At 50.6% G+C, this 26,487-nt stretch overlaps 1 protein-coding gene across 1 annotated transcript in view; it reads right to left on the bottom strand.

Annotated features, from left to right (window-relative positions):
* Positions 1-423: 423 nt before the first annotated feature.
* Positions 424-26,487, bottom strand: part of FOXK1 (forkhead box K1) — a 28,123-nt gene continuing 2,059 nt past the window's right edge. The window contains exons 2-9 of the mRNA XM_077316231.1: positions 9,419-9,616; positions 4,538-4,694; positions 3,575-3,721; positions 3,281-3,474; positions 2,762-2,928; positions 1,812-2,081; positions 1,140-1,364; positions 424-914 (exon numbers count right to left, since the gene is read on the bottom strand). Coding sequence (XP_077172346.1) covers positions 688-914; positions 1,140-1,364; positions 1,812-2,081; positions 2,762-2,928; positions 3,281-3,474; positions 3,575-3,721; positions 4,538-4,694; positions 9,419-9,616 — 1,585 coding nt within the window. The 3' untranslated portion in view covers positions 424-687. The remainder of the gene's footprint in view (positions 915-1,139; positions 1,365-1,811; positions 2,082-2,761; positions 2,929-3,280; positions 3,475-3,574; positions 3,722-4,537; positions 4,695-9,418; positions 9,617-26,487) is intronic.

The raw sequence follows: 26,487 nt of genomic DNA, 5'->3' as shown, positions 1-26,487 counted from the left end.
TGATCACAGTCCTGATAGAGAGAGACACACAGCTTGGCCACCTCTGTTCTACTCGATACTAAAAACCGGCAGATGTGTGTCGAGCGAACCCAACCTCCCCCACTTTTCTTCTTTACAGTCTAATTCTCCCCTTCCCCAGGCAAAAACCTTCACAGGAAGGGCTCCTCTGCATTTCGGGCTTTGAAATGCTGCGAGGTGGTGGGAAGACGGGAGAGAAAGACAACTTTTCAGATCGGAAAGCCAATCTCTGAACCACCCCCCCCCTCCAAAAAAAAAAAAAGCATGCCTGGCATTTTAAATACCTTGCATACTCCCCCCACCCCAAGCCACCCCAATCCCGGAATGTTTTTAGAAAAGGGAGAGGAGAGGGAAGGAAACAAGCCGAAAGAACGACAGCATCTTAAGCAATCCATACCATCAAAATTGTCTGTATTTCATTTAATCTAAAAGTGGAGGAGGGGAAGAGAGATCTCCAGACAGATCGGGTGCCCTGGGTACAGCTCAGCAGAGGGTACTCCTGCTTGTTTGGCACCTTGAGACTCCAAGGATGGCTGGTCTGTCCTCCGATGAAAAGAGCTTTTCGAAAGCCCCCGCTTGCTGAAAGGCCAAGGTGTCACTACTGCAGTTCTTTTGGCCTCCCCCGCTTTCCCCTCCCCGCCTCTGCTTTCTTCGGGACGCTTCTGCCCCTCATTCGCCGACTGCTTGTCCCTGCGGGGCTGTCGAAGTGATAACGCTGCCGGTGGCCGGCAATGGAGCCATTCCCCCTCGGGACTCGTCGATCCGGGGTCTTTTGAGGTCTGGCTCATTCAGTGGCTCGGGGGCATCTTTCGTCCCGGCCTCGCCCACCTGGCTGACCACCACAGGCACGGAGGAGCTAGCTTGGGCTGCGAGGAGCTGCAAGGGGCTGGTGAGAGCTGGAGGGGACAGAGAGAGAGAGAGAGAGAGAGAGGAGGGCTTTCATAACAATGTTTGCATAATCTGAAACCGGGGAACGGGCCTCATCCGGCAACCAAACCCTGAGCCAGCCCCATCCCCACCCTCCTCCAGGTAAGCTAAAGAACCTCCCGTCTGTCAAACAACAGGGCTAGGCACCCTTGTATTGGGGGGGAGGGAGGCCAGGCGAGGAGAGCCACACCCACCGTACGTCCCGCTAGAGATGCTGTTGGTCGGGCCGGCGTGCTTCCCGTTTTGGGTCACCGCCCGGACGGGCAGCTGGTGCTGTCCGAGGGTGACGGGCGGCCCCTGCTGGAGGATGGTGAGAGTTTGTCCCGGGACGCCCTGCGCCATCTGGCTGGCCACCGTCTGGATCACGCGGCTGGCGGTGGGGATGGCCGCAAACGCGATGGTCGGCTTCTCGTCCATCCCTGCGGAAACAGAAGGGAGCGTCACCACGGGCTGGCGGGTGTGAGAGCCGCGTTTCTTTTCTGCCCCTTCTATGCCGAGTTGGGAATAAACCATGAACAGTTATAGCTGCGGCACACATGCAAACGAGGGAAACTGCGACCGAGGAAGGAGGCAGCTTCTGCCAGCTTCACATTTCACCCTTCTTCTCTCTGTTCTGAGATGGGGGTCCTCTGCTTGCAGCCAGCTGGGTGAGTCCCAGTCTTGTTAAAGCTGTTCTCCCAGAGCTCTCTAAGCCCCACCTACCTCAGAGGGTGCCTGTTGCGGGGAGAGGCAGGGAAGGTGATTGCAAGCACCTCTGAGATACCTTCAGGTAGTGAAAATCAGGGTCTACATCCAATACATCCAAAGGAAGAGCAAGGGAGGGAAGCCGGGCCTTTCCCCTCTCGCCACACTACCCTGGGCCTCACCAGGCAAGTCCAAGACGGCTCCTGCACCTTCGTGGGCTCCGCCGGCCGCCCCCTGATTGGCCAGGATGTACCCGTTGGCTGAGCTGGCCGATGTGGTCACCACCCGGACCATCGTCACGGTGGGGGCTTGCTGCAGGACGTGGATGGCGTGGCCGGAAGGCGGCTGGGATGTCACGAGGGAGGCCGGCATGTAGGCCACGGGCTTGGCGAGCAGGGCCGACGGCCGCGGAGGGACGGCCATGATCACTGGCTGGGCGCTCACGGGGGAACCTGTGGGAAGAGACACGTTAGCCGTCCGTCGAGCCAAGAAGCTCAGTGCTCAGACAAGGGAGAGACGTCCAGATGGGCAGCCCGGACCGACTGGCTGCAGCGCTGCAAAAGAGCAAGGGTCCGGGAATGCCTTAAAAATTGACAGCGTTTGTGGCTCGGGGGGTCTATGATTCCTTGACCAAACCCCGTGGGTTCTCAGAGCTTGTCCGCACGAGAAAACTATCTCTGTAACTGTGCACACCGTTGATTAGGATAATGTTATGACAATATTATTGCTAGAGTTATACAGCGCTCTTTAAAGCATCCAGCAAAGCAAACAAGAGGAACTAGTCCAGGTGGCCAAACCATCTCTCCAGCTGTCCTTGGACTACAATCACCCCAAGCCCATGCTAGCATGGCCAGTTGGCAGGGGCTCATGGTAACTGTAGTCCGTAGACAGCTGGAGAGCCAATATGGCCACCCCCTGATCTAGCTTAACTATCTAACGCATTTGAAATCTGCATGAGATGGCACGATCGTAAAATCCCTAGCTCAAAGACGGTTGCTCAAGTGTTTTCCACGCTGCTTTCTGTTATCCCAGGCCAGGCCTGCGGTCCATCCGCTGCCTGTTTTTTGGAACTCCCTATATTAAAGGTCCGGCCCGCCGTCTCCTCCCCGGGAGCTCTGTCGGTTTGACTTACCAGGCGCGCTCTGTGAATACCGATACTCCGGGACGGAGGCCAGCTTGGAGCCAAAGTCATGGTCATGTGGAATGGGCGAGCCCTCTCGGGACAGGCACTCGGGGGTCTGCAGGCCGCTCGAGTGAGGAGAAAGCAGACCTGGATGGGTGGGCGAGGCAGGGGCGCTCCTGGAGGCGAGAAAAGAGCACCGAGACAAGAGCAGCTTTAGGCGACAGAGACACACAGCCGCCAAATGGGCACGGGGGCCGATGGTTTCAGCTGGTACAGATGTGAAGACATGAGAGAAAAGGGGGATTTGGACCAGGCTGGAAGTGTGGGCCTCTCTGCTGGACTAGCAAAACCCTCGGCCCGGATCTCGCATCTTGGTATTTACCAATAGAGCCGCAAGCTCCTTCCCCATCCACCGTCCTTGTTTGAGTACGACACATACTCCGCAGCCCGCACAATGTCAACAAAGCTCTTGGACTGTGTGGCCAAAGGGATTCCCCACCACTCACCTGCCCCTCCAGCGGGACTTACCGGGAAGAGAGAGGCCCGAAGGGTGTTCGAAAGCAGGACACGCCCCGCTGCCTCCGTTTCCGGAAGGCCTGCTCCACCAGCTTGGCCTCCGAAGAGGGGTCTATCCTCCAGAAAGAGCCTTTTCCGGGCTCCTCTTGGGAACGGGGGACTTTAATGAAGTAACGGTTCAGGGAGAGGTTGTGTCGGATGGAGTTCTGCGGGGAGCGGAAGCGGGGAAGTCGTTACGGATCCCGAAGGAGAGGCTTGGGCAGCTGACCGGCAAGCCGTATCCCCTCCCCGGCCTCCGACACTCACCTGCCAACCTTTATCAGCTGTCCTGTAGTAGGGGTAATGCTTGGTGATATGGGCGTAGATCCCGCTTAGTGTTAATTGTCTATCTTGGGCTGAGGAGATAGCTTGGACAATCAGCTGGGCGTATGAATAGGGCGGCTTCGACTCGTCCTGCAGAAAGACAACAAGGGCAACAGACAGACCCAAGGGTATGTTTAGCAGTTTCGCAGTCCATTTGTGACGGAGGCCGGAATTTGTCTAACAAGGCGAGGGCTGGCCGGATCAATGCCTGCCTCTCGAGCTAAAATGTTAAGGCAGGCAGCCTTTCCCATGGAAAACCCTCAGGCAGGTCCGTCTGCCCCTTCATGCCCTTTAGCCTTAAAGCCGCAGTAGAGAGAGGTGCTTTTAAAGCAGGTCATCATGCAAATTCTTTCATGGACAAAGACAAGATGCAGTTAGGAGAATTAGCTTGAAGACTTTGGAGAAGAACTTGCTGGTAACCTAGCCAGGAATGCTGCCCCCCAGGTCCCTTCTGGTAGTCCAGATTTTGCCAGCAGGACCCGCTCCTGGGCTAGATGGACCACGGGTCAGATTCATAAGAACTGGACATTCTTATGAAGGCCTCTATGCATGATCCTCCAGCCTCTATGTCCTGCTGTTGGCCATCCAGAAGAACTGATTAGACACTATGTGAGATAGGAGGCCGGACTAGATGGAACGCCAGTCTGATCCAGCAGGGCTTTCCTGATGTTCTTAGGAAGGCCTCGGCCTCTATGCCGCGGTTGGCCTTCCAAAGGAACTGGTTGATCAGTGCATGAGGCAAGAGGTTGGACTGGAGGGACGCCTGGTCTGAACCTCATGCCTCACCAGGCTACAGAATCAGGGAGCCCACCAGTGACCATCCAGCCCAACCACTGGCACTGTAAAACATGCATGCACATTCATGCTTTGAAAGAGAGTGGACAGACAGGGACGCGTTGCTCGCACCTTGGGGCTGTCTCCACCGGATGTATCTGCCTGCTGCTCCGACGTGGCCTTCGCAGCATATTCCGCCACCAGCTGCAGGTCCGAGGTAATGTTCTGCACAAAGCGATATCCTGAGGAGCCGGCACCCCGAGGGCTGGCGGGGCACGAATTGGGAACACTGGCGGAGAAGCAGGAGAGAGGTACTTGTTAACTGTGCAGCGGCATCCTAAACAAAGGCCAACCCCCCCCACAAATGTGTTTTTTCCCCGAAGACCCAAGCCCATATGGAGAGGTGCAGTATAGAAATTAAATATTCATTCATTCATTCATTCATTCATTCATTCATTCATTCATTCATTCATTCATTCATTCATTCATTCATAGCAGCACTTTTCTCCAGGAAAACTGATCTCTGTTGCCTGGGGATGAGCTGTAATTCCGGAGACTGGCACCCCTAACAGGGAGTTTTCCCCGTCTGAGGCCTGCCCTTCCCAAATGCGGGCTGGCCTAGGGCAGGTCTCCAGAGTTTTCAAAAACTTCCAGGGTGCAGGAGGATCCCATTTGGAAGAAGAGCCACAAGATGGCACTCCCAACACACACAAAAATCTAAGAGGGGGTTGGGAGAAAGCTTGCGGAAAAAACAGCAGAGAGAATAATGAACATCTGTCTACTTATGCTCCCGCATCTCTTGGACGATGGCAGAGCTTCGGTGAGATTTAATAAGGGTCACCACGTCCAGCTACCGCCTGTGGCCCTTCCTGGGAGCGTGAAAGCGGGGGTGTCCGAAAGAGGACCCTGAAGAGAAGGCTACAGATCTACAAGCGGCACTTTCCTGATCCCCAAGTGCATGCAATGTACGGCGTGAAATCTACGGCCAGTAAGGTCCACCCACCGAATCAGTGAGATTACAGAACTGGGCGACTGCAGGACCCCTTTCCTCCTTGCAAGACCCTTCCCTTCGTCGTGGCGTTCCGATTTGTACCTGGTCTTTACATTTTGCTATTTTTTCCAGGGCCAACCCCTCCCTCCCCCACCGTTTAATTAAAAAATGGGTAGAATAAAAGAGGGTGAAGGCAGCAGCTAGAGGAGGCCAACAGGTAGGACTAATGAAGAAAAATGCTTTGTGAGTTTGGACCGGGAGGGAAAGCCCCCTTGGAGAGGTACTGCCAGGCAGGACTGCGTATTTCCCCATTCCCTGCCAAAAGTCTTCCAAAATTCACAACTGCAGCCAAGAAACCGCAAATCACAATTTTCTCTAATGTGAAAAAGTGATCTATGTATTAAATGAGACCTGAAATTGCCTCCAGCAGTGGATTTCTGTAGTGGCTTGGAGGGGGGAAAGCCCACTGTTTACAACTTATTATTATATTTTCATCGCTCGGGCAGCATGGCATCTCAGGGGGGGGTTTGTTGCCAAACAGAAAATGCTCAGGCCAGTCACTGTCACAGTCTGACTACGCAATGCGATACTTCCACCCTAAACCTAAGATGCTGTTTGCCATCTGGGGCTTTCTTTTGTGCCCCTGACCACCAAAATGCTGGTTTTGCACCCGTTATGCCGCCTTAGAAAAAGTTCTGGCACAATGGAAAGCATACTTGTTTGATATTTTAACAATTTGTTTAAGAGTGGTGGCTTCTAATCTGGCAAGCCGGGTTTGGCTCCCCGCTCCTCCACATGCAGCCAGCTGGGTGACCTCGGACCGGTCACAGTCCTGCTAGAGCTGCCCTCACAGAGCAGGTCTCGCAGAGCTCTCTCAGCCCCACCTACCTCCAAGAGTATCTGTGGTGGGGAGAGACAGGCAAGGCAATTGTAAGCTGCTTTGAGACTCCTTTGGCCAGTGAAAATCAGGGTATAATGATCAACTCTTCTTTTTCTTGACTGTTGATTTGGGGGGATTTTCTGCCTCCTAAATCCAAACACCGTTTCTTGCCGTAGGTAGGCAGGTAGGCAGGTAGGTAGGTAAGAAGGAAGGAAGGAAGGAAGGAAGGAAACTGACCAGTCCTTGGAAGGAAGGAAGGAAGGAAGGAGGGAGGGAGGGAGGGAGGGAGGGAGGGAGGGAGGGAAGGAAGGAAGGAAGGAAGGAAGGAAGGAAGGAAGGAAGGAAGGAAGAAAGAAAGAAAGAAAGAAAGAAAGAAAGAAAGAAAGAAAGAAAGAAAGAAAGAAAGAAAGAAAGAAAGAAAGAAAGTCTACTGTTCACTGGGAAGTAAACTCTGCCTTGGAAAAGGCACAGGGTCAACTGGGCAGGACAGGGACTGTTTGTTTTGAGCTCGCCAGAGAGAGTGTACAGTAAAACCTGCCCCTTTATGCAGAAAGTTTGGAAGCAGCAGAGGGAGGGAGGGGCAGGCTCCTGTTTCCAAAAAGGAAACTATCCCGACTTAGGATCTCCGAGCTAAAGTAAATTTCCCAGCAACCAATCAGGGGAGAGCGAGGCAAATGCACACCAAATTAGGCAAGTGAACATAACTGAAGGGGGGGGGGTGGGAAGAGAGAGAGAGAAACGGCGAACAGCCTCCGAGGGAGGAACCGAAGAGGCCGGGTTACAAGCACCCCCCCCCTCCTTTTCTTCTTGCAGGGATTGTTGACATTCCTGAAGGAAGCATGAATCTGTTGCAACAAAACCGCCTTCCTGGAAGAGGCGAAACCTTGGCAGCGCTCTGCCCCAGGGAGCCAGCAACCCGCCAGCGTGAATCCGTGCACAAGAGCTGCCCCGCTGGATCAACGGAAGATGCCACCAAGCGGGAGGCCCGTCCCCCGTGGTCCCTGTCGGGTGCACAAGGGTAGACTGCTCCTGAACGCAGAGGGACTACTTAACCATTAGGAGAAGCCACCGCAGGCCTGGACAAGCAATGCCACCCACACCCCACACAAACACACACGGTCAATTTTTAAAGCCATCTAAATTAACTAGGCATTGTGGAAAGATCTCTTCAGCCAGGTCAGAAGAATGCAAGAGAAGCCGTGTTGGGTATCAGGTCAATGCCCCATCCAGTCCGACTCTATGTCCCCGAGGGGCCACCCGGAGGTCCCTGAGAAAGTGCGGTTTTCGGGGAGAGTATCGCTGGCTATTAGAGCCACATTGACTGAGACTACTCTGTAGGGAGCCCTTAATGCACTCGAAGAAACCAAAAAAGGGCTATGCAAACACAGGGCTGTTTTTACCTGTTGCAATGTTTTTAAAGTTTCCGTTGTATTTTAACACATGGCCAATTCCACACACACACACACAAACACACACCCCAGCACTGAAAAGGGTTTGTTTGTTTTTCGCTCTCCTGGTGTGATTGCTTTGCTGGCGAATGCGTGGAGCGGGAGGTGCAACCGGGGCCTTCCGGAAACCTCTGAGAAGCGACCGCCTGCATTCGCTTTCTGAGAAAAGGAAGCCCGGCCCCAGGCCCGCAAGCTGCGTGGTGCAGAAGGGGCTGTGCGCAAACACAACCAACCAGGAGCCCCGGACGAGAACGCTGGGCAGGGCAAAACAAAACAAACATCTCGAAAGCCTGTTGAGGTTTTCCAAGAAACTCGGAGCGTTGCTAAGCCCCGAAGCGGCTTGCAAGCGGCACCGCCGGGCGGGAGAGGTCCCTGCAGGGATCGCCCACTTCCCCTTCTGCAACTCTCTGCATCCAGAAGCTCGAACGGCAGCTGCCACTTCTAAAAAAAAAGAACCCAAAAGAGAACGCCCTCCCTTTCCTCTCCTGTTTCCGCGAAGAACTCTTGAGCCATAAAAGGCTATTTTGTTGAGCTGTCACTCTTTCTAGCGCTTCCGCCAGCGTAGTGAGGCTGGCGGGGGAGGGGGGCCTTCCCAAACCAGCTAGCTGAGGCTTGCGGATGTCAACAGTGACTCATGCGCAGGACTGCCTCTTTGCCCCCAAAGCAAACGCACTTGGCAGCATGACGCGCAAGGACAACAAGGCCTTTCCCTTCGGGCTCAGCCATGACTGGGCTCCTTGTTTCCCTTGTGGGGCGGGGCGACGTGTCAACAAAGGGCTGTTTGGCTTCCTCCGCTTTCTATCCCGTTTAGATTTAATTTTTGTAGGAGAAGGGGAAGCGCAGAGGCAGTGGGGGAGACAGCAGGGGTGGCCAAACTGTCGCTCTCCAGATGGCCGTAGACTACAATTCCCATGAGCCCCTGACAGTGCAGCCCGGACTTCGCTTTTTGCCCTATAAAGTGGCCCCGCGGAAGAAGCGCTGTTTTTTGTTGGTTTGTTTTTTTGTATCCTGCTTTTCACTGCCTGAAGGAATCCCCAAACGGCTTACACCAGGGGTAGTCAAACTGCGGCCCTCCAGATGTCCGTGGACTACAATTCCCAGGAGCCCCTGCCAGCAAATGCTGGCAGGGGCTCATGGGAATTGTAGTTCACAGCCATCTGGAGGGCTGCAGTTTGACTACCCCTGGCTTACACACTCTTTTCCATTCCTCTTCCCATAACAGACACCGCCGGTGAAGTAGGTGAGACAGAGGGAGCTCTGAGAGAACTGCTCCGCGAAAACAGCTCTAACAGAACTATGACTGGCCCAAGGTCACCCAGCTGGCTGCATGTGCAAGAGGAAGGGATCTAACCTGAGTCTCCAGATTTGAATCTGCCACTCTTAACCACAACACCAACCAATGTTCACTTTCCTGGGAAAATACAGAAGTGCTAAAGCTTTGGGGTGCAGCTGCAGTGGGGACGGATCTTGGCCCCAGCCCCTGGGAAGCCAAGCTTCCTGTGCAAAAAATATCGCAAGGAAGGGGCAGAAGAGGTGGCAGGGACTTTTCTGGCTCCTACAGCACATGACCTCTTTCTCCATTCCCCCTACTCACATAGACGGTCGACATGCTAGTTCTGTACATCAAATGCATTGGATAAATCCCTGAAGACAGGCATTGGTCAGCCAGGATCCAGTGGGACGAAGCGGCTCACCTGATTGTGCCAGTGGGGGAGGGCAGTGGGCTGACCAAACTCCGGAGATCCGGCTCCGGGATGTGGATCTTAAGAGGCGAAATCTGAGGGTACAGTGGCCGGAGAGGGGGAGACGCGGCTTCTTCCTTGATGTCCTCTCTGTGGTAGAAGGATGTAAATTGGATCTTGATGACGGTGCTCGGGAACCGGAAGGTGCACCTGGGGGGGAGGCAGAAAAAGAAGGACGCTGTGACCCCGCGGAATGCAAAGCAAATCACCAGCATGCACGGCAGTCCAGGTTTCCCAACCCCACGGGATCTAAGAACGGAGGCTTAGAACAAAGAATAGGTCAGTAGACTTGAACACGCGATTTCTATTTATTTATATATTGGACCCCAAATGTTTATCAGTTTTTCTCATTTGATTTTACTGTGATGTGATCCACTGGAGGCTTCAGGAAATGGGGCAGACAATAAATATAATTATAAAGAAGCAAACAAACTTAAAGAAATCCGCCTTGGCATTTTTGGGGAGCATTTCCAGAGGCAGGCAAAGATTTAGCAAAGTGAGTTTTCGACCCGTCCCAAGTGTGCTTGGAGCCCCCAGCCTACCGCCTCCATAAAACCAGGCCCCTTGCAATGCGTATTTGCTACCAACTCAAAACTGTGCTGTTTTATTCAGAGGACGGCTCGGGCCTGCTCCGTTTTATGCGCTACCTTTCTCTAAGCGCAGTCTTGTAAAGCATGGGTCTGCAGGGGAGACAGCAGAGAGAGAGAGAGAGAGAGAGAGAGAGAGAGAGAGAGAGAGAGAGAGAGAGAGAGAGAGAGAGAGAGAGAGAGATTGCCGTCTCAGCTGTCCTCAGAGTTGTCGCCACCACAACTGCGGTATCGTACAACTGCACAATTCAGCCAGCAAACCCCACTGCTGTAAATGCACAGCACATCGCAGCCTAGAGCAATCACTGAGATTTGCTGCAGGGCAAAGGCTTAGCTCCAAGTCTGGTACGCCAAGATCCTTTCTGAGTCTTCACTTTGTTTCCTACCTGGCAGGGGGACAACTTTTGCAGCGGTCCATCTAGCCGAGCATCCTGTCACACACAGTGGCCAACCAGTTCCCTTGGACAGCCAGCAACAGGGCACAGAGGCCAAGAGCCTTCTCCTGACATTGCCTCCTGGCTCTGAGATTCAGAGGTTTAGTGCCTCTCAGTTACCATGGCTAGCAGCCATTGACAGACTTCTCCCTTATGAATCTATAATCCCTTTTGAATGCATTTTGTTCCTGCGGCCTCTGCTACTTTCACTGACAGTAAATTTCACGTTTTAATAGCTGTGTAAATCAGTATTTCTTTCTATCCTGAACCTACTGCCCACCAGCTTCACTGGAAGTCTAGCATATGGGGAAAAGGAGAAAAATTTCTTGGTCCATTCTCTCCACCCCATGCAGAGTTTCAAAAATCTCTCTCATGTTCCCCCCTTAGCCGTCTCTTTTCTAAGCTGAAAAATTCCAGACTCTTCAGGGTTTCCTCTTAGGGAAGGTGCTCGGACCTCCGAATCATCTTGGCTGCCCTCCTCTGTATTTGTTTCAGGTCTGCAATGCTGCAAGCACCATACAACCAACAGCAATAAACACAGACACCAAAGAACAGCATGGGCCTTCTCTCTGTGGCAAACCAATGCTGGGGAACCGGTACGGTCTTGACCTACAAGATCTGCAATTAAAAATCTACAAGTGATTGGTCCACACAACACCACAACAAATGGACGTGGTCCCGCCCCCTTTGAATGAAAGCTCGTCTTTAAAACAAAGGTAATTTCAAGAGCAGCGTATTTTCGACCCGACGTTTTGACATTTTCCACTATAAACGGGTCTGCGGGAAAACGCACTGCCCCGAACGACGGAGAACAAAAGAGAATCGCAAAGTTGGCTTTCCTGTGAAGCCCTCCTGCGTGACATTCAAAATTCAACAACTCCTGCAAGGAGCACATGCATAATAGAAACCAGGAACGGTTTTAAGGAGGAAACAGCGGTTATTTGAAAGCCAAAGATGAAAAGGAGAGAAGAGTGTTTTTTTATATTAAAAGAACAACAACAGTAACACCAAAACTCAAGGTGGCAGAAAGAAATTTGGGGGGGGGGGATCAAACAAGGAAGAACTGGGATTTCTTTCTCCGTCTTTTTGAAAACACCCACCCACGTTTTTTAGGGAGGAAGGGAAGAAGTATAAAGCAAGACTGTTGTAAGGGGAAGGTTTCCATTAATCACTGCAGCAATGTAAATTCTACGGGCATCTTAGGTTAGTCAGCCCTGAAAATATTTGTTCAACAAACGCTGAGCAAGAAAACGGGTTCTTTTCCTGCGAGAATTACACTCAGCAGACTAAGCTGAGACAAGAACCCTCCCTGTCCACACAGGTCAATAAACTCTGGGGCTGTTTGAGCCTACTCTCTCTGCCTGGACAGCCAAGCTGTAAGCCGGAGATTTGTTTCCAGTTGTCAGCCCGTGAATTTGTGCAGAATGCACAGCCTCTTTCCCTTCACGGCCCAATCCTCCTTTTGCAGCCGGGCTCTGAAACGGAATTACGACCTTCTAAACCGGCAAGTGGAATCCTGTTTAGGATTGTACCCTCACACCTGCAGATTCACGAAGCACCAGGGTGGAACTGCACCAGATAACGCTTCCCTGCTGTTGTTAAGCCATTCATTTTTCTTCTTTTGGAGTACGGATTCCATCATGCCGAACGACAGAAAGCTGGACCACCCAATCTGTTCTTCCCCACCAATTTATGGTGATTCTGGCAGGGGTGGCCAAACAGTGACTCTCTTCAGATGTCCATGGACTACAATTACCATGAGCCCTTGCCAGCATGGTGCAAGCTCAGTCTTGTTGACTCAGACTGGCAGCTCCTCTCCTGGTCTTTCCCATCACCTACCACCTGGTCCTTCCAACTGGAGAGGCCGGGGATCGAACCAGGGACCTCCTGCATGCCAAGCAGCTGCTCTACCACCGATCCACGGCTCCTCCCCAAACCAGGGACCTCTCCCCAGCACTGGCCACGATGCAACACTGGCTCGGAGAAATGCTTCCCTGAGATTTCCAGTCCCCATTGTCAATTTTCATTCCTTGCAATTCCAGAGGATTGGGCTTAAATCAGCCAGCACAGAGGAGAGGGGGGGAATGGGGGCTCTTAGAGATGAGACAGCATCGCCGCTGGGCCGTAAGCATTCCCCAAAAAAGATTTCGGCTGCCCGTGTGGATCTGTGTGACTCCAAGAGCACCAATTGGGCACCGAACCAGAGCCCAAATGACCCAATCCACCCCTGGACACTCAAATCTCTTCTGCTTCGAACAGAGTCAAGCTTTCAGACTATTTGGAGGGCGGAATGATACCTGAGCGAGTTACACCTCCTCCGTCAAACCTTGCCCTCCTCACTGTTAGGAACCACGCAAAAAAAACGACGTGGCCTCAATGGGGGCCACGGCAGCCACGCTTGAACGCTGCGGAAGCGGCTTGGTTTCCCCCAAGCCTAGTGGGTGGGGCAGCTCAAAGCAGGTTGCCTTCTGCGTCCTGGCGAGAGCATTCTGGCCAGTTGGGCAAAGCAAGCCCCGCCATTTGCTCTCGGGAGTAAGTGTGGAACGCGGCCCCCTCTGAAAGGATTATTTCAGCCGAACTCCGGCCAGCCTGAAATAGCAAAGCCCCCCTTCCCTCGCCCTGAAAGGAAACTCCGGAGGCTCAACACGACGACGAGGACGGCCTTTGGCAGAGCGGCAACTGTAAGCAACAGATGGCGAGAAACTCCCTCCCCCCCTCCCAGCGGCAATGCTGCTTATTAAGCAAGAATTTCGATACATTTAAATCGCTAATTAGCGCCTGATGCCATGGCCCTCGGGAATCCCTCCTCAAAACTGACCTCCCCTCCCAAAGCCTTTGGCCCCACTTCTTAAAGCTCTCTCTACCGACGCGAGTGTGGATGCTTATTTATTTGTTTGTTTGTTTATTTGGTGTGTGTTGTGTAGCCAGGAGATCCGAGGACCGCCTGGCAGCCGGGCAAGGGCTGTTTGGAGATGGTTTGCCATTGCCCGGCCTCTGCGTCGTGACCCCTGGTGTTCCCGTCCCAATCCACGGAGGTCTCCCATCCCAATCCCAGCCAGCGTCGACTTGAACGCTGAGATCTGATGGAATCGGTCGGGCACGGCAGTGGAATGTGCTCAAAAATTCAGCCCTCTTGGCCTGGCCCTCTCCTCTTCCTCTTTTCTGTCGCCTGCCCGGGTCCAGATTAAAAGCTTCTCTGTGCAAAGAACGTTCAGCTCCGGCGGCTCCGGGAAGCTCCAGGGACGTGCCGGTGACGTTAAAACACTGCCTCGTTTGTTTCGTCCTACCTGGGCATCACAGCCATTGCTGGTGATTCTGTTCTGTGCTCCTCCTCTAAGGGACACAAGGAGGGTGGCCACGAGGAAGCGTTTTTTCGGTGGTGGCCCCGCAGGATCTGGAACGCCCTCCCCCTGGATATCTGCATGCACACTCCCTCCCCGGCCTCCTTTCAGCAGCAGCTTTGGTCACACCTCTGCTCCACCACGTTGCTCGGTCTCCCTTTGGGTTTGGCGTGATCGTGCCCTTGATCCGGCAACTGTGTTTTCACTGCTGGGCCTCTGCTGTTTCGATGGTATCGTCGTCTGCCCGGGATGCACCGCAGAGAAGTCGGGTGCGAATGTTTTGAATAAATAAATTACCTGATAACGAGTCCTCCGCAGTTCCTTGCTAGTGGCTAGAATCTCTCCCGCTTGCGTTTTTCCTTGTTATTCCAGAGACAGAATTTGTCAGCAGGGCCGCAGGGCAAACGCTGGCGATATCGCCTGCGAATTCAGTCAATTAAACGACAGGTATTGTATGCGCTCAAAGCCGCCTGGCCCTTAATGGCTGCCCCAGATAATCCTGCTGGCCTTTAAAGCAATAGCCGAGGATTTGGTTTCTAGCTTTTCTGGACCAGACCACTCACGTTATCCTGTGGTTCAACCCCCAGATCAGTTCCTGACCGCTGAGAAGACCTGATGCAGCAATGCTAATACTGATTGCATTCACTTCCCAAATTGCACGGTACCTACAGTGCATTCGCGATCCACCGTCCTGAATTTTAACTGCTATATGCTTTACATTTTGATTCCCGAAAGCCAATTCCGCCAGCAAATTAGGCCAGAAAAAGCACAGTACATGGATAAAGGGTGGGATTCGTTACCCAGAAGGCGCATATTAAGTATTCCGTATGAGAGGCATGAGCAATCTCTATCTCATAGCAATACAAGCAAAATCTTAGGCCCACCCTGTTGAACAGCAACCTGTTTGCTTCCTTCATTCTCCTGAGCACCAAGTCTCTGTCAGTCAACCAGTGTGCAACTCTCTGCTACGAACAATATTGCCTGGCTACATAGCAGCCATTTTTGGGGGGCAGGGGTGTGGATTAGCCTAACCTCTTCTTCCTAGTTAGGCACCCGGGCTCTTAGCTCAAGGAGGATGTATTCTAACAGTGAATTTATGTCCCAGGACTGTCATTGTCAAAAGCCGGAGACAGTTCGGCACTCAACGCCTGCGAAATTTCAGACCGCATGGGGAGATGGCACCAAACTCCAGAGAACGGCTCCTCCAGACGCATGAAACAGCTGCTAAAACTATTGAGCGCATCAACGTTTAGCCCGCGGAATCAAAGCAAATGTGCTAGAAAAAGCATTACGCTGCCTAATGGATAATTTAGGCCTGGATACTTTAAGGAAAGCCCATAAATATAAAAACACGACTGGAATGCCAAATTCCGCAACAGGCATTAGCGTGAATGTGGACCATCAGGCAGGATTGAATGTTCCAGGGTTTACTCATTCGTTTAAGGAAATAGCTCTGAAAACTACCGTCATTAGATACATTTCCTACTTGCATCTGATGAGGGGTGCTTTGATTCGTACAAGACTTCAGATTGGAGCTCCTGTTGGTCTTTATAGTCCTACTGGACTTAAATCTTGTTCTCTTCTGAAACTACCTGAAAAGAAGTAGTAGCGCTGGGTTTTTGCACCCCGCTTTTTACTACCCAAAGGAGCCTCCAAGCGCCTTACAAAGCCTTCCCTTCCTTTCCCCACAGTGGACACCCTGTGAGGTCGGTGAGGCCCAGGGAGTTCTGAGAGAACTGTGACTGGCCCAAGAACACTCAGCTGGCTGCATGTGGAGGAGGAGCGGGGAATCAAACCCAGCTTTACAGATTACAGGCTGCTGCATTTAACCACTACGCCAAGCTGGCTTATGTAGATCACAATGCACAACCATAGTTCACAATGCACAATGGAGACAAGCATGATTTCCAGCAGAGCCTGGGCCCATAACCTAATGAGCCAGGGGCGGAGACAGCAAGAGAAGCAATTGGTTGCACGACCTAAAGGATTCTAACCTGAATTAGTGACTGCAGGTGTAAAAGCAAGCCATAAAAGGTAGATTACAGAACGTAGAGTGCCATCTGGACATGGGATTGGGGTCTCTGTGGGAGGGCAGGCAGTTGTGAATTCCCTGCGTTCTGCACAGGTTGGACCAGCTGAGCCTGAAAGTCCCTTCCAATTCTATGATTCCCTGAAAGTATTTTCTGCATCCCGCTGAATTTTGTCAGGAATGTACGGCTGCAAGAGGGAACTGCTAATGCGGCAAGCGACAAGCGCTCCCAACCCATGGTATTTGTTTGTTTGTCAACAAGTCTCGGGTTGGGTGGGAGGGAGAGAAAACTGAGAGCGGATCTCGAAGCATCTGCCAGGAGCCATTCCTTGTTTTCACGCAAACACATGGTGTTGACATATCTCACCAGAGGGCACAAACACACGCAGACACACACACACAAACACAATCCCCTCCTGTCGGCTCCCCACCCTCCAAAAGAGGAAGAAAAAGAAACCCAGAAACTCCATCTTATCGCAATGCTGATGGAGAAGCCTTCGGTAAGAAAGCAAGGAGTGGTGGTCAATAAACCAAAATACAAACAAACAAACAAATAAAGGCACTCTGGCTTCGACAAGGGACCAACGCTCTGCCCATTTAACAAAGAGGATAGTTAAGTGGCTCTCGGAGATGAAATTGGGCTCTCCGTGCCGAAGGAAGCCAAGAGAAGAGCAAGCTTTGTGGGACCGCCCCATAAAGAGACTCCCAACATCCCCCGTAAATGATGGAGCCGCAAGCCGACAGGAAGGTCATTGCAGGAAACCTCCCTCCTGAACTTCCCTTTTTTGTCCTCATCCACAACCGTTCTGAGTCTGAGAAACTCTTTATGCTTTCACGCTAAGGGTATTATTATTATTATTATTATTATTATTATTATTATTATTATTATTATTATTATTATTATTTGTACAGCCATGGGAGCCCCCACAGCACTACAGCATGCAAACTTTTCCAGGGATGCGCTATGCTTCGTCAGCTCTTCGAGTGTTCATTCCCCAGAACGGACCATCTTGGACTCTGGAGACAATATTTTTTTTAAAGGGGGGGGGGGAAGGAAAACATCACCGGCTGGTCACGCATCACGTGTATGCTGCAAACTCCTAGCAGTTTAACAATTACGGTTCCCCCAAAGAAACTCTTGGGTTCGATGACATTATTATTATATTTATAAATCCTGGACAGGAAAAATAAAAAGAAGCTTCTTCCAGGGCGGACGGTGAGGTCCTTCCATCAGGGAAGGAGAAAGGAGGAAACCGAGTCTCAAAAAGGATAATCAGGGAGCGAGCCCCACTTCCAAAAAGTCCCAGAAACACTGCTTGAAACATATTCCAAACCCTACACAGGAGGAGAGGAGCAAGACCAGGTTTGTATACGTGTGTGTGTGTGTGTGTGTTTGTGTGTTTCCAATCCCGCCATTAACGGAGGTGCCAAGCTGTCTCTCTCAAACCTGATAAATCCCCAGGAGCCAGAAACAGCTTGGATGGTCACTTTCTGCACTCTGCCTTCCTATGTCAATATATCTCGATAGGGCTGTTTGAACAACGTTTAATAATAAACAGATTTGGACCAGCCCTAGAATAAGGAGAGAGAGATGGCTCTCGCTGGGAGGAAGATCCACAAACCCACAACGCCTTTATAAAAAGGATTTTGCCAGGCTCACGAAAGATGCAGCTGCATAGGGTAGATTCTCCAAGAACAACGGTTGCGTCTAAACAGACAACAGACGCCCTTGAGATCTGAATCGGTTATCCGAATCTTGCGGTCACTGGTCACTGCATTCTGGGGGCAGTCCAGTGGAATAGACAGATGTCTCAGGTGCGACAGACAGGTTGCCGAGTGAGATTGCTTTAATAAGTCTTTGTTGGCTCTAAAGACCCAAGCTCTGTATTTGGTTTGCCAGACAAAGGGATCCCCTCTTGTGTTGTTGCGGGATGGAGGGGGACTTCCCATGATGATACAGAGTCCAGTTCATAAAGTAGCTTAATAGCAAAATCTCCCAGGGAAAGGCATTGTGTTAGCATCTTCCTCGGACACACCAGACCGGTTTAATTGTTATGTAAATTAACCACGGTATGCCATCCACTTTCTCCTAATGGGCCATTCATCCCGGCAAAGTTTTCTTGGAAGGAGCCGGCTGCTCTCCACGGCGGCCTTCCCCGAGCAGTCCCGGTTTCCGAAACCGGCAAAATCATCCCCCAGCAAAATGTGAGAAGGGGAATATATCATACTTGCTCCAGTGCGCCGACCAGCCACGGAGTTAACTAACCTTTAAATGCACTACAGGTGACTAACAGCCGGATCCACCAGTCAATTAACAACGTATGACAGAGCCGAATGCCCTTGATTTTTTTTTTAAACCCCCCCAAACTACAACAGCAACGATGCCCCCAAGGTAGCTCAGGTTCTGAAACCCAAATAAATCACGCAGATTTAAACAGGTCTCGGTGTAAGTTTATGTTTTGCACAATCGAGTCCACAACTTCGTGCCAAAAACCAAGCAACAGGCAGGACAGAATATTGGGGTCAGGATACCCCCTGGAAGGAGGCAGAGTTACCTCCTGCTAACACCGAACTCTTACAAGGGCTGTGTCAGTAACTCAGAGAGTAGTAGCTGATGGCTGTACAGGCAGGCAAGCTGGGTCCTGCAGAGAACGAACCCTCGCGCATGTTTTTGATCATTTCTGGGGGTGTGGGTGTGGCAAAAACCAAAGACACATGTGCAGGACGTGGGTGGTAAAATGGGTATTTTCAACGCGTTTTGCCTTTTTTTGTGTGTGTGGGGGGGAGGCAGGGAAAGGGCCAGTTCCACCTCACGTGCGCCAGCTCCAAAAACGTTTCACGGACCCCTTTTTCAGAGTTACCCCCAGAGCCGCTTACAAAATAAAGCGGAATCGACCGAGCAGCTTAAACATCGGAGAGAATGGTATGCGGGAATCGTCGCGGGAACCTCAGCCAAATGATCCCTGCAAAGGCTTTCAAGTTTCCAAAAACCAACCCCCCAACAGCCTTGAAGCCCATTTTACTTGGCTTAGCCTTGCAAACACGGGCATGTTTTGGCATGTGGCCCAAAGTTTTGGTCTTAGCCTTTCAAACCCTGAAAGGGCCTGGGACCCGTGTCCCTATGGGGCCGCCTTTTCCACTATGCTCTCCAAAGGGCCTCAAGACCTTCTAATCAAAACCTGCCTGGGATCCCACCCCAAAGAGGGTAAGACTGGCCTCAACCAGGGACAGGGCCTTTTTTTCTAGGCCCCAGACTGGTGGAACGCTCTACTGAGAGAGAGAGAGCAGGGCCCAACTGGGCCTTAAACAGTCCCACCAGACGTATGTCCGTGGCCCTGATAAACCACCAAGAAATGCTAGGAGCTGAGAGAAGATTTTAATCTTTTCTATTGATTGATTGTCACTTTATGCTGTGACCCGCCCCAAGCCGTCAAAAACAGCGGGCTATAAAAACAAATATTTATTCATTTATGTGCACGGGCTGCAATCCTGAGCGTAAACTCCTCATAGATCTGTGGGACTTCTAGCTGAGGAAACAGGTCTTGATGTTAAGGGAGAGGCAAAGGGTTTTATTCCTGACCCACATCCTGAACTCCTCGGCACGAAAGAGATTTAGCAGGATTAGAATGAGGACTCACAGTCCACGCGTACACATGTATATGCAAACTGAACGTCTACCGAAGGCGTTAATTACCTAGTTAGGATTCTTGCGCTATTTTAAAGTGTACGTGTTTCATTAAAAACACACACACAATTCAACTGCCGTAAGGAATACACACGCCCATCTCAACACATTTTTTAGGGGAGGGGGTGTCTTTAGAAAGAGGGAGGAAATATTTTCACAAATAATAGAAAACGCAGACGTGGGACTGAGGCTAAGCCGAAAATTCATTGCCCTAAGATGGGAAGAGCCCAAGGTAGAGTTCTGCAAATTTTCTATCCATCTCAGGCACATTTTAACAAGATGTTCATCATCCTGGTTTCCTACTCTGCAGAGAAATACTCGTAGTTTGTTCTTTTCAGTAACCTTGGTGCTGTTATCAGACATTGTAATTATGCAGGTTTTTAAAATGCATATTACTACTATTGTTATGCATCGCGGCCCACCATAACCTCACCAACTTCTTCCTTAGATACAAAATTCTGGCTGCTTGGGCCAAGCATACCTTAGCAGGTTAGCCTCTGTAAGTAGGAAAACATTACAGACACCATAAACCCCTAGAAATGTGCCTGCAAAATCCATTTTAGGAGTCAAAGCTCTGGTACTGCTCCAAGGCACAGTGGGCTGCAAATCCGAAACGCGGTTTTCCCGCAGAGGTTTCTTCTAGGAAAATAATTCTAGGATCATGTTTTCCTATCTTGAGCTTCCAGAGGCCTTTCCTTAAATCATTCTGAAATCTGTATTAGAAGCAGCACACTGTGTTTCTTCTTCGGCCGCCTGTTACACTAACTCAAGTTTGTAAATAACCAGGATTGGTGGTCCAGGGCAGGGTGGCCAAACGGTGGCTCTCCAGATGTCCACGGACTACAATCCCATGCTGGCAGGGGCTCATGGGAATTGTAGTCCATGGACATCTGGAGAGGCACAGTTGGCTCCCCCTGCTCTATACCTTGTGGATAATAATCCCAGATGCAAACACAACTGAGGCCATCAGAAAGTGTTAAAGGGTAACTAACAACTATGTTTTTCGCTACCTATCCACCCGAGCAACCTGTCTAGGCCAACCTGTCTGCAGGGGTGATCCGTGGGGCGTTGGAAGAGGCCGGTTCCAACCAGCAACGTGCAAGAAGGAATTCAAAGAATCCTCCAGTGGAAAAATGTCTGAAAGTCCCATTCGCAGCTATCGGGGCACTCTGAAAACTTCGTTTTGCCTTCAGCAACAAGACCTGATTTGCAAAGCGAGGAAGGAAAGGGCGCGTGGGGAGGGGGGGAGAACCAGAGCACACAAGCTGCATTTCTTGACCACAGATGCCACACTCCCATTCGGAACTGGAGACAGGAAACTGGCTTCTCCAAGCAGCAGAGCGCGAAGCCAAACAGGGAACGGCTCTGTTATGAATCTCGGCCCTTTGGCTCCGCAAACAGAGAACACACAGGCACTCCTGGCTCCGGAGCGCCAAGCCGCAAGAGGAGTAAGTGCGCATCAGGTGGTTTGAAGGCGCACTGATCATCTGGAAAGATCCATCCCAGCACAAACAAAAGCCAGCTGGAGATGGCTGCCCAGTTCTCAGAAAGGAATTCACCCAGACTCAAGATTCTGGTCTTTCCTTTAAATTGCATTTCAGATATATCCACAAGTCAGGTAGGAATTCACACAGCCCGAGAGCCAGCTTGGTGTAGTGCAGGGGTGGACAAATAGTGATACTGCAGAGGTCTGTGGACTACAGTTGCCATGAGCCCCTGCCAGCATGATGCTCATAGTAATTGTAGTCCATGGACCTCTGGAGAGCCACCATCTGGCCGCCCCTGGTGCAGTGGTCAAGAAGGGCGGCCTCTAATCTGGAGAACCAGGTTTGATTCCCCACTCCTCCTCCACATGCAGCCAGTTGGGTGACCTTGGGCCAGTCACAGTTCTCTCAGAGCTCTCTCAGCCTCATCTACCTCCCAGGGCTTTCTGATGTGGGAAGAGGAAGCATAGGCAATTGTAAGCTGCTTTGGGACTCCTTCGCATAGTAAAATGTAGGGTAAAAAAAAAAAAGCAGTTCTCTCTATGTCTCTCTCTGACAACTCTGAATATTTGGAGATCACGAGAGCTCAACTGGATTTGAACCAGCCAACCAGCCAGCTGCTCCAATGAGATGATGGCTGAAATCTTAACAGCCAGGTACGAATACAACAGTCTTTTAACATTTTTCTGTCCCTCTTACTCTGCATCCAAACAAGACGGTTTCTTGTAACTATTGCTAAAATTTGCCAAAAGACGTGCCCTCACTGAATCGGCAGGAATTACAGAACGCTGCGATCTAAACACAGCGAAGTTGATCAGAATCAGTCTAAAAGTTACTGACGTGTACATGTGCAAAAGCGGAGTCAAAACCCCGCATGAGCAGAACAAATTATGGAATGCAAAGAAAACTGCATGCGCATGAGGAAGGTTCCCCCCACTCTCAATTTGGAATAATTCAAGCAGACATCGATGAAAAAATCACCCCCCCCCAAAAAAAATACACAAACTAGAGAATCAAAACAGTTGCGTCTTTAAGAACATGGGCTATGACCTGGTTGGTGTTGAGCATTTGTATATTCTGCTGGTATCAATGGTGCATTTCTTTCCTCCTCTGGAAGGCACAGCCACAGGGAACTTTGAGTCTGGCTGGATTGCAGCCAGGGTGTTTTTACATTCACGGAGCACAGAGTAATCTCCAGAGGACGCCAGGCCAAAATCGTTCTAGCCGAGTTTATGCGGCGGAGCCAATAGGAAACAGAACACGAGAGGAAAATGCAAGCCAGAGATGCTGAGTGCTTTTTGGAAGGCTCTGGTTTTACACCGGCGGTTATGTGGTCAGAGCAGATCCTCTTCCCAAGAGCACAATTTACTGTTTTCCCTTACCGGAGACATGCCTACTCAGTTGCATCCTGATCACATCATTTTAACCCCGCAAAGGGAGCGTCCAAGTGGCCTGCGAGGTCGTCAAAACACAACAGAGGCTGGAGTAAAGGTCAACCTTTTGGCAACAAGCATTCGCCTGTCTTAGCTGCAGAGGGCAGAAGTCATTTCACCACCCCTGGAGCAGCGAGATGTCAGGAAAGGTTCGGAACAGGAACCCGAAGGTAAAGTAAATGACCTGCTAGGTTTGTTTCTTGGCTGCTGGTAGGCATGCTTGGAGCACCAAATCAGAATATTTTCCCCTTCTAGCGGGAGGGCTAGAATACTTTATGCCCAATAACCCAACACCGAGAATCCCTGCTGCAAAAAGTTCCAGTCCCTCGCAAGCAGCCTCTGCATCCAGAAATAACAGAGCCCGACAGATCGGGGCGGGACTTCCTGTTACTCCACCGAGTCACAGACGTTCATGCTTTCAACGCCGAGTCCTGCTTTCCAGCTGAGTCTGCTCCTTCTTAGTCACTGACCTCGAGGAAACCGCTTCCCGCTTAGCGCTTGCACCGCAATTATTTTTCGCAGTTAGGTCGCCTCGTTTGTGAATCCGCACGCATTCAGCGACAACGCAGCTGTGAAGGAGGACGTGGCCGATCAGCGGTGACATCCAAGCTGCCGCCGAGTGTAAATTCACAAGGCTGTATGGACCCCGGACAGATCCTCCCGTTGCAAAGACGCCGCTCTTGGAAACATGCCCCGTTTCAATTCAAGAAAGGCGTTTGCTTTGACGATCTCGTCCTGCCACTCATTTCCTGAAGCTCAGCATTTTTGCAAAATGACGAAGCCCACTCTGCCATTCCCCAAGGACAAATCATATTATAAACAGGGTTCTGCATGCTTTAGGATGTTTTGGGCTGATCCTGCGTTGAGCAGGGGGTTGGACTAGATGGCCTGTATGGCCCCTTCCAACTCTATGATTCTATGATTCTATGATCCTGCGTTGAGCAGGAGGCCTCTAGATGGCCTCTATGGCCCCTTCCAACTCTAGGATTCTATGATCCCGCGTTGAGCAGGGGGTTGGACTAGATCGCCTGTGTGGCTCCTTCCAACTCTATGGTTGTATGATTCTATGATTCCATCTGCAAGGATATTTTCCAAAATGTCTTCCAACGTCCTTTCTGTACCTTTAATCCAGTGGGATGAGTCAGAAATGCATAACCAGCCAAATCTTTGCAAGCCAAATCAAACATTCACAAGGCGGCCGCTGGTTAATGCTGCAATCAAACCAACACCAGCTGCCTTGGGTTCAAATCCTTCCCCAGCCACGAATTCCATATGCCACTTGCCTCCCTGCATCTGTAATACAGGAGCAAATTTGAGAGCCTCAGTTTCCGCCTCAAGGCTGGGAAAGCTGGGTTCAAATTCTGGCTCTGCCATGGAACTCCCAGGGTGACCTTAGGCTAGTCACATTCTCAGCCTAGCCTACCTCACAAGGCGGTTGTGAGGATAACACAGAGCTTGGGGAGGAACGCAGGATATACCGAAAGCAAAGAAATAAACATCTGTTTCACAGCATTATATAAACATCAACGTTGTAAAAAAAAAAACCTACTTTGTGCATTAGAAGAGAACCTTATTTCTAACGTCTGATTTCTGGCAAAATTGAAAGATCTCATCACGGATTATATTAAAACCAAAAATTAGGTAAAGTGAAAAGCATATGTCGGTTTGTTTTGCCTTTAATTTTTTTTTCAAGTCCTGCTTGCTACAGGAGCAAACAAAATCATATCCTAAATCAGTTTCCCCCAAACCTATCATGAACTATTCACAGTTAAATGACAAAAGTCAGCTAGAGTTAGAGGCCAGAGCCTAGGATGCAGGAAAAACTGGAATTGTTTACCTGCAAGGAACCAGAGGGCAAATTCCAGCGGGGGGGGGGGGGGAGAGAAGGAGGTTTTGCATCATCTGTTTTACAACTTGAGAAGGGAGGGTCACGGTGTTTATTTACTCGGATCATAAACAGAGGCCAAGAAAGCATGGGATGGTTTGCGATTCCTAGCTGCATAGAAATCAGCAAGCAGGCCAGTCCCTGGTAAGCATTTGAAAAGAGAGTCTCTCTCCTCCACAAACTGCAAGCCAGTTTCGCTGGCAGCCTCCTTGCAATTTAGTGAAGAAAAGCAACTCAGCAGAGGAGAAATTTACACAAGTAAACCAAGAGCTTAGGGGAGACTTACAAGCAAACCCTGGACTCCGAGGAGGGAAGGAGAAGGCAGCTTGTTTTACAAGCAGAAATTAATTACAGCCGACACAGTTCAAGGGTATTGCCTCCTAAAAAGAAATATTTCAAACTGCCTAATGCCGTGGAGGAAGCTGGGGAGCTGGGGATTTATAACCAAATCATTAAATGCAAGAAAACAACCCGCAGGTAAAGTCACTTGCTTTAAGAACATTTATTAAACGCTGGGGAGTGAGGAAGGAGAGTGCAGAGGTGGCTCCTGGCCTCTTCCAAGTTTTGACAGGCCCGCCTCGGGCATCTACACCATGTTGCATCTGCCAAAAGATGTCGCAAAGCAACAGGAGGCGGGATCAGATTTGGCAACAGGATGTGCGGGCTCATGGGAGCTGTAGTCCATGGGCCTCAGGAGGGCCACGGTTTGGCCACCCCTGCTCTACGGTGACGGGGGTCTGTAGAAGATACGTGGACATTTCCTAGGGGTGCTCACGGGACACTAACCAGGTCTGCAGGACTTGGAAGTCGAGCCCTGCATGGAGGGGACGTGTGTGCTGGAATGCATCCAATGTTTTTGTCCAGCTGAGCATTGCTGGGGAGGTTCAGTAAAACTTTGTGAGCTTCTCTTTTGAGAAAGCCGGCCCCCCGTTCCAGGCCTTCTCACTGAAGAACCCCTCGCTGAAATTCACCAAGTCCCCCTGTCCCTTCCCTCCTTAGAGGTGGAAGCGTCAGGAGAAAGAGGGGGACAGAAAGAGAACAAGGGAGAGATCTCCAGGTTGCAGCTTGGCTGCCCTACCCTACTTGAGAAACAAAGATGCATTCACTTAAAACAGGCTCTCTGTTTCGTGAAACCCTGGGGTTTCTTGGTGGCCCTGGAATTGTTTGTTTTGTTTATTTGTTTCCTTCCTTCCTTCCTTCCGTGCTCTCCCACCTCCCTTTCCTTCCAACACAGATGACTTATTCCTTATGGATCTCCAAGACACCCAGTAGGTTGAGAATTTCCGACCAGATATCCGTTGCCTAAAGATGCCAGGGACTGACTCTAGGCATCTGTCGGCAAACAGTTTAAACCACCCTGAGCCGTAAGGGAGGGCGGTCAAAAATATAAATATAATAAAATAAATAAATACAGGACTGTGTGAGAAAGAAGACACACACACACAGTGTAAAGCTAATTTGCCAATCAAGGTTGTTATTCTTATTATATTATTGTATTTATGTTATTGTTGTGCTAACACTATCCTTTGCTTCACTGCTGACGGTTAGATGTAGGGTTCGTTCTGCCTTGTCGTCATTCGAGTGTCCCGTGCCGCTGGTTTTATTGACTTGTTCTGCGTAATAAGCCTTGGGCCCAAGCGAGAAAGGCTATTCCACAAACATAAATCAATAAATTTAGTATTACCAGCCAGCACTGCAGAAGTATCATTGGGGCTCCTGACCATACACAGAGCGAGGAAGGCCTCATGTTCAAAACAAAGAACATTATCCTAATATGAAAATTCCAAGTAACTAAAAATATTTTTTTTAAAAGGGGGGGGGGACGCTCTAAAAGTTAACTTCTGTCTGGCCTCCCACTGCCCCAGAGGAAGTTTCCTGTTTCCCTAGCAGCCCATGCTGATTTAAAAGAAACTGAAACTGATCCAACACACACACAAACACACACCCAACGAAAATACTCTTTGGAAGGAAACAAGGAGGAAATCTGACACATTGTTTTGCCCCCAGACTCTTAAATCTTGCAGTGGATGTGACCGATGCTGGAAGCCCATGTAATTATTCCCCCGTACTCATTAGTTGCCATTTCCCACCACCTCCTGCTTTCTTACACCATATTCCTCAAACCTTGTAGGAGCCCCCGAGC

This window comes from Paroedura picta, chromosome 17 (genome assembly GCF_049243985.1).
Source record: "Paroedura picta isolate Pp20150507F chromosome 17, Ppicta_v3.0, whole genome shotgun sequence".
Lineage (NCBI taxonomy): Eukaryota > Metazoa > Chordata > Lepidosauria > Squamata > Gekkonidae > Paroedura > Paroedura picta.
The sequence above is the reverse complement of the archived record's forward strand: the minus strand, read 5'-3'. Positions and strand labels throughout refer to the sequence as shown.